The sequence below is a fragment of the Corvus moneduloides genome, chromosome 9 (assembly GCF_009650955.1).
Source record: "Corvus moneduloides isolate bCorMon1 chromosome 9, bCorMon1.pri, whole genome shotgun sequence".
Taxonomy (NCBI): Eukaryota; Metazoa; Chordata; class Aves; order Passeriformes; family Corvidae; genus Corvus; species Corvus moneduloides.
In genome coordinates, this window is record NC_045484.1 from 8,991,012 (window position 1) to 9,003,955 (window position 12,944).

Below are 12,944 nucleotides of genomic sequence, written 5' to 3' on the forward strand. Positions count from 1 at the left end.
ATGGAAATCAAAGGGACGTTGCTGAGCAGTGCAACGTTTGTAGAGCCCCCAGCACTTTGAGATTGTACTTTTAGACCTTATCTCTGCAATACCTTGTTCTTTGCACATTTTCTTTGTGTAATCTACAATACAATTTCTTAGGCCAGTTTTGCTTGTCTGTTACTGTTGAGTAAGGGCAGCCTGTTTTACCTTCTTCATTTTTGTGACCCTAACACCAAATCTGTTAGTTCAAGGAGGAACTATCTATTTCCATTCAACTCCAATGACTGCACGGACTCTGCCTTATTCTTTTGTGTCATTTCCTATACAGATGATTACTTGTCTTGAATCTTTCCCTAATAGCCTTTGTTCCCACACATTATAATTTGAAAGCATCATCATTTTCTTACTTCTCCCTTGCTGCAGAGGAATTGTCACTGCAATCTCATTCTTTCCTTTCACATCCCTTTCTTAGAAAGGACTTGCTGGAGGGTTAGGGCAACGTGCGCTTATTGGGTTCGTCCCTTCTTTTGTTTGCTAGTTTAAGTATACTTGCATTACACCTTACTGGAGTCTTGGCTTTTAGGGAAAAGGCCTGGTTTTGGTTTATTCTCAATCTTACAGTACAGTCTGGGGGTGGGGTCTGAGTGTTACCATAGCATAAAAATGACAGTGTAGCCAGTAAGTTTCTGCAAAAAGAAATGCTTGTGTCACCTCCCTGCTAGGTAGCTGGGTTGTGTGCTGGAGTAGTTACAGGAAGAGTTGATGGTAACTTTAATTGTCCTTTGGGAAAGTGCAGCCATTGGGGACATACTACTGATATGTAATGAAACTTTAAAAAAAAAAAATCATAATCATAATTTTTTACAAGCTCTAGACTGCTCCTTGCTAGTTTTTTTTTCTAAAAGGACTATTTATTTCTAAGCAAGTCTTTCTATTCTCACATACCTTTAAATCTTTATTTATCCTATTTACTTTTTATTGTCTGTTTTGCGTATCTCTTTCTTTTATTGTCTGATATAATTCCAGAGTGCAATGCTGCAATGTTTGGAATCGTTTAAACTTCAGGGGAAAAAATGTTGTTGGAGTCCTCCTATCTTTCCACTTGGTGCCTGTTTGTTTAAATGGCTGTGCAGTAGCAGACTGTTCTGCTGGCATGAAAGGTTTGATAGTGATTCAGAGACAGTAACAGACTGAAATAGCCCGAAGTGAGAACAGAGTTTTAAGGTCACTGTAAAGCTGCAAAGCTAGGGCAGAAAGCGAAATGAGGGATTTCAAATTTGATAATTCCTCTGAAAGCATTAAAAAAAAAAAAAAAGGAGGTAGTTTCATGTATCTAATTAAACTGAAATGTTGGTAGGTAGAGGGCGTGTTTTCTGTAGCCGGGTGAGCAGGACCCTTCACTGCAAGCACGATCTTTAGAGAGTTGTTTCAGACACAGGGCATTCGATCTGACCTGATCCTTTTATTCTTCTGTGCTAAGCCAGCACAGCACAGATCCAAAAAGGGACAGCGAACACTTCAGGGCCACCCAGGGTCCTGGTGCACCCCGGCCCTCTGGCATCTGTGGTGACCTGGAAAGGAGCTGTGGGAACAAGAGAAGAGCAGCACTGCATCCCGGGAGAGCAGGCTGGTGGGAAATGGTGATAACCTGGGAATTGCCTTCCAGTAAAGCTTCACTTGGCTGTGAGTAGGAGGACTTACTTCATTTAAAAGTAGGGTTACTGACAGCTGCTTTTATATAGGAGGAGAACATCTTTTTTTGCAAAGAACACCTTTTCAAGTAATTTTCACTTCACTTTTGAGTATAGAGCACCAAGGCAGGAGAATGAGGTGGTACTTAAACACAATCAGAAGTGGGTTTATATTACTTTTAGAATTGGACATGATATATCTCCTGTCATTGCTGCAAAATGCTGCCTAAGCACATGCTGTTACCTAATTTACCTTAGAAGAAGCTGAAGGAATATTCCTAAAGAATTCCTAGTACTATGTTTCTGTTTGCAGGGGTGCTCCCATGACCCATTCTTGGTAAAATGATCTGAACAGCAACAGCTGATAAGACAGCAGTGCAAGTTCAAGCATGCAAACCTGTCTGAGATTGACTGTGCCACAGCTGGTCCTGTTAAAGGGGATGACAAACTACTAGGGAGTTACCAGGTGAGTTCTGAAATAAGGGAAGGTCCAGTTTGGAAAGAAACATATGGGACAAATGAAATTGTAACAGGAAGGAAAACAGTGGGAATGGAGCAAGCAGTCAAAAACAGATGAGGTAGGTTTGACACCATTTGCTCTATGTTCATCCCCTGGCACCAAAAACTCTGTGTGGACATGCCAGCAGCCTTCATCCAGCTCGGGCAGTGACTGGGCAGGTGCAATAGGCAGGGACTCACGGCTGGGGCTGTGGTGCTTCCTCCCCGCTGTGTGCGTTAGCAGGTTGTGAGGAGCAGCAAAGTACACAAAAAGTGCCCACATCTCCTACAGGGGCATGTGTGAGAGGGAAATTGTGTGTATAACCGTGGGTGGGTGGGTGCACAGCTTTGTGTGCGCAATTAGAACTTTGGGGGATTAGTGAAGAAACATTCTTTATTTGTTAGATGTTTATTAGCATTTTGTTTGACAGTGTATTGCCCATACTGAACCTGAAAGTATATGCCACTGATTGCTAGTTAATTGTGTTCTATTAATAAATCAATAAACCAGTGTGATGATTATTTGGTTTAAACGAAGTAAACTGAGCAGTTTTTCCCTGTCACACCCTTAGGTTGTGATTGTAGCTATTACATGATATGTTAGTGTAATTATGAGTCACAGAAGTTGTGTGCCAGCGTGAGGAGAGACAAATGTTCAGGATGCAAAGATAGTCTCACTATTAATACAGTGGGATAGGACATTTTCATGACAATTGTTGGGCAAAGCAGTGGCTGGTGCTAGAATTCTGTGTGCTCTAATGAGGTCATTAAAATCAAGTGTGACAGCAAGCATGCTGTTAGAACATGCTGGAATTACACTGGTCAGAGATGCTATTTCAGCTGTGGCTAATTAAGCTGCCATTACTAGTCATCATTAGTCCCCTATGGAATACATTGACTTACTCAGGTCTGTTTTCCTAACACAAAATGGCTTCCTAACACTGTTCTCAAAATGATTCACGTTTGAACCAACACTCTGAACTTTGGTGTTAAGCCTCCGTGTTGAGTAAGGAACTAATAAAACCCTGAGTAGCTTATTCTGACCTCACACTGACTCTGTTTTGTGGAGGAGTTTTGGACAAGAGAACTTCCAACCTGTCCTTTCCTGTGATCTCACACCTTGACATGCAGTTTTGCTTGTACAGGGAATATGTGGTGATATTTTGGCAGTCTGGCCGTGTCCACAGCAGTATTTCGGGTGCAGTCACACCAGTTCTCAAAGCAGTAGTTCTGCTTCCTTTGGCAAAATCCAACTGTCTTTGGTTGCATAACTATGTAGATGTTTCTGCCTTTCTCATGAGTAGGAGGTAAACTCTAGAGAGGAGTTCTTTTCTCCTTGCCTTAGAGGTCCTGAGGCATGATTTGTCTGTATGCTCTGTTTTGTTAGAGGCTGGAGGTGGCACAATTAAAAGATGTTAGATTTTGAGTTGATAGCCCATGAAAGAGGTAAGCAAGGAAAGAAAGTTTAAGCTCCTGATTCTATTTCCATTTGGCTAGGGTAAGTTTAGTCAATGACTTAAGAAGATCACAAACCCAGGACTGGAAAGGACCGAGTCTGGTCTCTTGCTTTGTGATTGAAGATGGTTTCTCTGTACAGGCCTGTGTTATGCCTATACAAATATTGCTTCAGAGCTTCACCAGCTGAGGTGAGTTTTCTAATTTACACCTTAAATTTATTCACAGACATTTTATATCTACCTAGTTTTGCATACTGATGTTATCTTTTAGCTTGAATAGTTCTAGCAATGCCTGTATTTATGGAGAGCAGTCAGGAAATTTATGGTACCATTTCAATTTCAGTTCTGGTTCAGCTGCACCTGAAAGTATCTTTGACCGTGTTTCAAGCCCATAATTATTTTACAAGTTTAATAACCCAAAAGCAGTTTGACAAAACCTGAACCAGTTTGAGCTTCATGACATCAGAAGATTTAATACTTAAAAATGGAGAAAATACAGCTTTGACAGGTGCATGAAATATCCACTTACTGATAAGGTGTGCGCCAGTAACTGCAAACCAGATGCTGATCGATCATCACAGGGTCATGGAGCAGGGTGAGAGTTCATTCTCCACATGAGTCATTTGTCAAGGGAAAGGAAGAGATATTATGCTCTCTGAAGTCCATTCTGTAGGAAAAACAGCTGAATGCCAGTTTTACTAAGACCATTTCTTACAACTGGTGACAGAAAACACAGCCCAAAGTTTAAAAAGAAATATTCCATCTGCATTTTAAGAAGAGAAAAATTTTCAACTGCTGTTGATTTGAGATCTTTTCTGTAGACACTCATTTTTATCCTATAGCAGTACACTAAGGAGTCTAGTGATTTTTAAGGATATGTTATGTGGGTTTTTGGGAACATTTACAAGATGGATCTGGGTGTGCTCCATTCCAGTCAGACATCACCACTGGAGGGCACCTGGCCTGTAGCTGGTTTATGTCCATCTCCTGGGAGCACTTTGTAGAATTATGTTTTTTCCCCCTAATTCTCAGTCTCAAATAATTCTCTTCCGATGATCTACATTTCCACTGAAGAGTACTTGTAAAGCCAAGACATTTCATGAAGCTATTAGACTATATGACTGTTGCTTACATGAACCCATGAGAAGTTCCTTTGTTAGGCATATAGTTCTTTTTGCGAAATGCTATATTTTTCTTTGGAAAGTTCATTATCTGTCTTACAATCCATTCAAACCTTCTCCGCCTTATCATTTCTCATGTGATACTGAAGTGCCTCAACATCACCTGGGTTTATTTGATGAGGAATTTGACCAAATACATTTCCTTTGTTCTGGGTAGTTGGTATCTTCTATAAGAACCGGTGAGTGACCCCTAAGTTCATTTTTGCCTGCTTTTTATTTTGATTGTTTGCAACCTACATCTTGAATTATATGTATAGGGCAGTTCATTTTTACACACACTTACCATTAATTTGTTTTCTAACTAAGCATACAATACACAAGGAATTGCAAAATAATTTAGTTGTACAACTTTTAGATAGCAAAAGACATAACCTTATATGAGCATGGAAGGGCTAAATATGGAAAAAAAAAGGGTAATGTCAAAACAAGCAGACCACAGGGAAAGGAATGTGTCGACTTAAATTGCCAGGCATTTGTTTATTCATTTAGCAAGGTTTAGAGAGGGGGTTTAAAAAAAAGAAACACTTGTGTGTTGCAAGAGGTTTAGGGGAAGTGACTGCTGAAATCAGAGTATAAATGTTTTGCAAGGTCAGTCCCTGGACCAGTTAAGTAAAAAAGGAGTGGAAATAACACAAAGTAATAAAAAAAAAGTAGGCTATATTACTGGATGTGTTTGCTGAGTTTTTGAATCTCTAGGATGTTGTTCCTGGGCTATGTAGCTCTGCTCTTGTGTTGGATGCATTGTGCTGCACAAAGGGGTAAGCTTTAACTCCTATCTTAAAATGTGTGTGAAGATGGTAACCAAAGCAATTTTTAAAGGCGTTGTAGCTTTTTTCATGAACTTCTGACAATAATAACTGACATTTCTTCTGGCAGCATTTAGCACCTTTAGTATTTAGTATACTGTCATAGGATTACTTTCACCTATTTATTTGGATAACTACTGCTGTTATTAATCTGTTGCCTAACTTTTTTAATGGTTGGTATCACTATAAACTGGAGTCAGACAACTAATTTTATATTCATTATGTTTGCTAATTATTCTAATATCTAAAACCAGGAAGCAACTGGTAGATTAAAATAGAAATGCACATTTATGGAGTGGTTTTTTTCTGTCTGGAATAATCTGTGAGATGGTCTGAGAAAGATGAATGATTGCTACATTGACTGAAAAGCTTATATCTATTGACTGACTGGTTTTAGTCTAGGAATGAGATAAATAGATACAGGTATGCTTTTTTCATGTTTGAAGAGGTAGCTCGTATTCTGTGTCTTTTCAGAAGCCTCTGATGTTTTCTGTTTCTCTGTTCAATGGATTTTTCATGATTTGAGTTTATATTATTTAGTGTATCCTTAGTAATTTAATTTGTTTGCTTTCTGTCTGAGTTTCTTTGCATAGAGTGTTGTGCAGAGAGTGCTGTGTGGTTTTGAGCTCATGTGTCTTTCCTTGGTTTAGGCTGGTTTTAATTTTAGTTGGAAGTTATGAAGACCTTATTAATAAAAACAATCCAATAATGGATTTTACTTTGAAAAATTGAAAAATCAGGAAAATAAAGGAATGTCCTATCTTAATGAAATATAAATATTGCCTCAAAGCAACTAATGGTCTAATTTGTTTGCAAAGACGTGCAGAAAAGTCCTGGAATTTGAAATGAAAGTTTGCCTGAATTTGCACTTTGTTTTCACAATGCTTTCTTTAGGTCAGGGAGATTGGAAAGGAATGTGAATGTAGCAAAATCTGATTTATCCAGGACAACTATTACCATGGGTCATGCAGGGTTCTTATTTATGCTTCATGCTGAAAGTCTGTGTGAGTTTTGCGCAAGGACTGAAAACCACTTGTACTTGGATTTGTAATTATGCTTGTGCTTTGTAGAAGCTGCTACCAGCATTTTGTTGGCAAAAAAGCAGCTTGAGCTATTTCTAACTGAGGTCAAGTCCCATGTAAATACTGAATGAGTAATTCCATCTCTCCTGATCTGTCACTAAAGTTTGAAAGTATTCGTTTAGTGCAGGCTTTCTAATATAGAAATAAAACCCTCCGATGCTGGTGAGTGCATGATAGAATTAACATAGTTTTGAAGTACAACATACCAGCAGATTTCTTCACCTCAAGCCACTAAGAAACTAATAAAACCCCCCAATAATTAGCTGTAGTCAGAAATATGTATAAACATATACATATATATATATATACACACACACTCTGACACTTGATGGCAATGCATAGTTTGACATCAGGGCAGGAATGGGGAAGTGTTGAGGTAAAACCCAGCAAGACCCAGCACATCTTAGTAATGATGAAGAGACTAAGGAGATTATCTTTCCTTTTTGGTTTTTTTTTAATGTAAACAAGGAGGAGTTGAGAGGCTGCATTCTGCACAACAGACAATAAAAATGTGATAAAATTCAGAGGGAGGAATAGAGAAGCTTTCCCTGTATTCAATAACCTATTTTCTAAATTATAGATTTCAGTGTGCATTCTCAGCTTGCAAACTGAAAGTGCTAATTTAAACAAGGTCTAATTAAAAATATGTGGAGTTAGAAACATTCTCTTTCTCACCATCGAAAAGAAATTTTTGGGTAAACGAACCATTTTTAACTCATTTGAAAGACTAGCTAGAGGATTCCTGTTCATTTTGCTTATTCCTACATTTTGCAAAAAGTGTTGTTAGAATTTGAATGTCTTAATTTTGCTAAAAAAAGTCCCTCCTACATTTTTTATAGTAGCCTAGTACCCTCTAGTGCACAGAAACAATAATTTTTATTCAGATGTAATCATTCATAGGAGGGAGAATACTTATCAAGGTAATTGGAAAAAACGTGAATATGTGGGCACACTCTCCCTTTAGCACCTCAGTAGTATTGTCAAAGCTTGTCTAATTCTTCTGGCTACTTAAAACAGCCAAACTAAAATTATTAGGCTGCACAATTAACACCATTTTCTTTATATTTTCAAAATGCCATACAGAACACTTAAAATTATACCGTTTTTTTATCGTAAAAAATATTTTTCCCTGTTTTTTAAACAATTTTATGAAATTATGCCTCTAATTTCGTTGGTACACCCCTGACTGAAATACAAACAGTGAGTTCTCAAGGGTGTGTCTTTGTAAAAGTCAAGTAAAACTCACTTTCCACACAAAGTGAGAGGATTAAATACACTTTCTTCCGCATCAGCTACTTAATGTGTGGTTGTGATCTCTGCAGTGCAGTTCAGTGAGCTACAGCTCCACACCCCTCACATGAGGAAAGATCCTAAATATTTTTCCCATAGTCCTATTTCCAGGCAGCACCTGGACAACCCATAGGAAGGTTTCAGTGAGAATCCTACTGCTTTCTCAAACCTGTGGCCTTACAGCTAAACTGGGGAGAGGACATCTGTGCCACGTCTCTGCTGAGTAATGAATCTACTCACCAAGGGACTTCCTTCTCTGGCAGACATTTCTTCTCCCATTTATTTTCTATACAGAGATTTCATTCCTTTTCCAAGGCTTCATTTCTCAGGGCTTGTTTTATTTATTCTTGATGAATGCTCACCTTTCATGTTCAGATGGAAAACAGAGTTCATTGCATTTACTTAACTAGGCTGTTCAGACTCTGTTACTCTGGGTGAAGCTTCAGCTTCCAGAACAAGTACATTTCAGTCACCCAAGCACTGAAAATTGGTCACTGAAATTGGGTCAATTATTTCTTGACACAAAATCATTTAGTCTTTCATTAACAGCTTCCCAGCATTTGCTTCTTTCTCCTTTAGTCTGACTTTTCTCGTTCTCAAGCTGTTGAGGGACTTCTTAATAGAATGATTTGGGTTCATTTGTTGTAGTTCATATGGACTTGGCTGTACATTTCATGTGCACCAAAGAAGGCCCAGGAAGCAGCTTTTGGGCAAGGACTCCATAATACTGAGCTAATAAGAAATACCAGACACCACCATCCACTCCCCAAACCGAGACAAAATGCTTGGAAGCTAAAGGTCAGACTGAATACCCAGAATTAATTCTATTGTGTAACAAGTAACCTGTAAGTAAGGAACAAGAGGAAATAAGTTTTGGAATATCAGGTGATCTGAGCCTGGAGAGGAAGTTTAGGCAATGCAAAGGTGAGAGAAGGTTTGGCAGAACTTAATCAAATGACAGATGAAATAATGTTAGTAGAGGTAGTGGTGGCTGGAGGAGAAAATAGTTTGAAGGGAAACTACAGAGTGCAGAGAGTTGTTCTCTGTGGCAGTGGAAGGACAGGCCTGGAGCAGCTCCTGCAGATGGAAGGGTAGGAGGTGTCTGCGGCTGGAACCAGGGCACTGATCTCCTCTCAGGCTTTGTAATTAAAATCTGTTTCATGAACCATTGCTGTCCTGGGTGGTTTCTTGGCACCTGGCTGTTCCTATGTCCTTCTAAATGTCTATTCACATTCCTATAAAACATGGATCCTTGACAGTTTCCTATTTTGTGCTGATTCAGTAGAAAACACACGCTGGTTTGATCACAAATGGCCCCAGGATTTCTCACTACATTTCCTATTGCAAAATTATTTTGGTGTTTGTAGCATGTGCTTTGGTCACCAATGTTTTTATTTAAAATTTTTAGCTTGTGAAGAACCTCCTCCTAGGAGGGTAAAAGAAGTGCCTTCCAAAAGATGGGACAACCCCCCCTATCCACATGGGACTCAAGCATCATACAATTGTCGGCCTGGATATGTAAAAGTTGGACGAGTTGCGTTTCAGTGCGTCGATGGAACGTGGAAGCAGCTGCCCCCAGGGACAGAATGCAGAAGTGAGTATTTATGCAAAATATCTGCAGACATTTGATCTGGCAGATCACATTCCTTGCCAATGGTGCCAAAAAATAAATTGTAGCTTTGCATGTAAATTACTTGTTTCTGCACTCTTTAAATATCACCCTAAAAAGTATGTGTGCACAAGGGAACTTTAAGTTCCTTTTCTCCAGATTAAAGGGTTGATTTTTTTCTTTACAGAAGATCTTAGTCTAGGCCAGCCTTATGAACCCAATTTATGTTATTAAAATCAGTTATTAAGTTCTTAGAAACTTGCTTTCAAAAATCTTTCAGTCTAAGCAGGATAAAGCACAAACGTAGCTTCTGAATGCAAGTCAAGAGAGAGTTTATTCAACTAGTTCTATGACAGATATCATTTGTTGGAAGTGGGAAATTATTTTTCCCTGCCTTTTCTTTCAAGCTGTAATTCACAATTAGGATGAGAGCTGCTATTTATTATGTCTAGCATACTGTGCTAAGTTTACAAGTATCTCACACCCTCATACAGAATTCATTAGTGAGGTAATTGAAGTTTGTTATCATTAGTCAGCAGATACTTCTTTTCTGTAATAAATGAGCTTTAAACACAAAGGAGTTTTAGGAACAAGGGATTATTCTTGTGTATCTAACATACAAAATTTTTACTAGTAGAGTATAAATATTTGGTTCGATAATATAAATGTTAAGTTCTGAGTGTCATTCGAACAGAGATGGATACGCACCCTGAGTAAGAATTTATAAGTTGCTAATAGCTTTTTTTACATTTTTTACTTACTCTCTGTCTCTGTTTAGATTTCTTTGTGTAACTAGTCAGCGAACATGGACCTGTACAAAATTTGGTGTAGTTTGTAGGATGTTTTAGCAAATGCTGCCACCCAGTGAGCAGCTGCTGCCACCGGCAAGGAGCATGTGGAGAGAGAGGAAGGGGTGCTGTGCCACGGGCTGAGGGAACACTGTCCCTTGGCGGGACAGAAGACAGAAGCATTGATAATGAATTCCCATTTTCCCTGCATCCCACTGGAGCGGGTTTAGGGCCTATTCAAACACATCTTTCTTGGTAAAAACAAAGGATGTTGATGCACCCCAAGAATTAAATCGCCTTTCTTGACAGGAACCAGGAAAGATTTCTGCTGAGGAGAGGTAACAGGCTTCAGCCATGCAGTTTATTTTGCAGTCCACATTATAACATCAGAAGGGGATGAGTGGGAGGGGAGGGTGTGTTCATCTTTGCCACTCTTTTGGGAATGCAAGGCAAAGAGTTAGGGCCAGGCCATAAGGAAAGTTCTGTGGGGAGCTTTGAGCAGCAAGCAGTAAGGACCAAAATATCTCCTGTGGCTTTCACTCAGCACAATCCCCATCAGATTGAGGAAATTCCATTTCTAATCATGGATGGATGTTCTAGTGGAGGCTTTGGACCAGATTGTGTCACAAATTGTATGAAAAATGCCATAGATTTGTCATAAGACTGAATATGAGTTCAGCCTTTTTAAAGGAATAAAACTTCCTAATTTGTTTTTTTTGGGGTTTTTTTTTGGTATGTTGGTTTTGTCTTGTTTTTTTTAAGTAAGCATACTCCAGTATGTTATTATTGAAATCTTTGAAAACAGTGATAGAAAGGAGAGGTTAATCAAACTTATGCTGAACATACCTGAATTTTTGAAAGGCCCCAAAGACCTGTACTCACTACTAATCACTGGGAAAATGCTGTCTTTCACACTTCCACCTTCCTGTGTATGGTGTAAGTAAGGCCTTTTCCTTTTTTTTTCCTTTTTTTAACCAGATAAGCCCTGTGGACATCCTGGAGACACTGAGTTTGGTTTCTTTGAACTTACCAGTGGAAGTGAATTTGTGTTTGGTGCCAGAGTTGAGTACAGATGTAATGATGGGTAATACTTGTTTAATTCAATGTATGGGAATTAACATAAGGTGTTAATTAAAGTGTCAGTTACGGATTTGTTCTCGGTAATGCGGCTGTGTCTTACTAATACTTAATGCTTGTTTATGTGTTGTAAAAAATGTTTGAAGGAAGACATTTCTGGCAGACTCACTAACATGTCTTCACTGAATGCTTGAAAGAAACTCTTTTTCTCTTTCTCCTCTATTCATCTTCTCCAGTGGAAAATGCAGCAAGTCAAATACATGGTATTGTGCCTGTGACTGGATATGTTCCTCTTGAAAAGCAAATCAACTTTGGTACAGTGGTTTAGCCATGCTTTTGCAGTTGTTATGTTACTGGAATCCAATCTGAGTTCCACAAAGAGAGTTCCAAAATCAATATTCTCCTTAATCCCTTCAGTTCCTCACCGTCATTTCAGAGTAGCTGTCCTTCCTCTTGTTATGTAGCCAAAGCTTGCTGTCTCTGTAATGAAGAACCCTTCTTACTTATTCCTTCCTACTCTCTGATTTTATTTTATATTTTCCCTTATGCAATTAGAAGAAATCAAATAGGGAACATGCAGGTTAAAAAACTACTCAGTGTTGTCGCATTTTGGTTATTCTATGCTAGAACACCTGAAGCCTTCTTCCTTTGCTTCAAAAACAGCAGCACTGTTGTTGCTGTCGCATCATGAAACTGTATTTTAGCATTTTTTACTTTTTATTTGGTAAGCTACCAGATGCTCAGCCTAAGAAATTACCGTGAGTGTCAGGCCGATGGATGGAGCAATGACGTCCCTCACTGTGAAGGTAAATGGAGTTTGACATTTAATTCTCTATCAAACTGTCTTTTTATCTGTGTGATACTGCCTAGAATAGTCTGTGATTGCTTTACTAGTATTAATTCACATATGTTTAAATTCAAGTTAAGCAGCAGTGAAGCTCTTACTGGGACTGCTCAGCCATTTTCGTCCAACAAGCTGTTGTTAAAAACCCTTCATGAGGTGGAGTACTGTCACTTCCAGACTGGCTTGAAGCTCTGCCTCACCTAAAATCCCTGATAGACTAGCTGCCTGCAAAACATGGTTGCAAATGGTATTTGGGATGATGAGTTTCAAACCAGTGTGAAGGCATGTGTGTTTTTAGCTACTTTCCTCCTCCATCCTTGTGAACATCCTAAGCATTAAGATTTTGCTAAGGTCTCCCTATTAGCTTACTGTCTTACGGTCGAAGACATTCCGTAAGCGAGAGCAAGGGGGACGCAGACATCGAGGCTTAATAGACCGGATGGCTCAGATGATGGTTTTAGAAACCTTTCCACCAGTTTCAAACCTGTATGATCATGAAAATAAGGTTCCTGTTCTTCACAGAGATAATTTTTAACTGCTTTATTTTAACATATGTGGGCAGCAGTGACATTTTCTTTAGGTTAAGCATCTGATGTCAGGAAAGGGTCTCTAAGAGCAAAAGAAAGTAGATACCTTGTC

At 38.9% G+C, this 12,944-nt stretch overlaps 1 protein-coding gene and 1 long non-coding RNA gene across 4 annotated transcripts in view; both read left to right on the top strand.

Moving 5' to 3' along the window:
* The first annotated feature begins 1,262 nt into the window (after window positions 1-1,262).
* Window positions 1,263-3,815, top strand: LOC116448283. Its single transcript, XR_004241864.1, has 3 exons — window positions 1,263-1,665; window positions 1,987-2,251; window positions 3,669-3,815. It is a non-coding gene; the product is annotated as an uncharacterized LOC116448283 (long non-coding RNA).
* Window positions 3,816-5,399: 1,584 nt separating this feature from the next.
* The window catches only part of CFH (complement factor H), a 29,432-nt gene continuing 21,887 nt past the window's right edge, over window positions 5,400-12,944 (top strand). Inside the window, exons 1-4 of one of the 3 annotated variants that reach the window (XM_032117362.1) lie at window positions 5,400-5,567; window positions 9,396-9,581; window positions 11,363-11,468; window positions 12,191-12,267. In XM_032117362.1, the coding sequence (XP_031973253.1) occupies window positions 5,507-5,567; window positions 9,396-9,581; window positions 11,363-11,468; window positions 12,191-12,267 (430 nt within the window). In that variant the 5' untranslated portion in view covers window positions 5,400-5,506. The remainder of the gene's footprint in view (window positions 5,568-9,395; window positions 9,582-11,362; window positions 11,469-12,190; window positions 12,268-12,944) is intronic. The other 2 variants (XM_032117361.1, XM_032117360.1) reach the window with 2 other exon arrangements.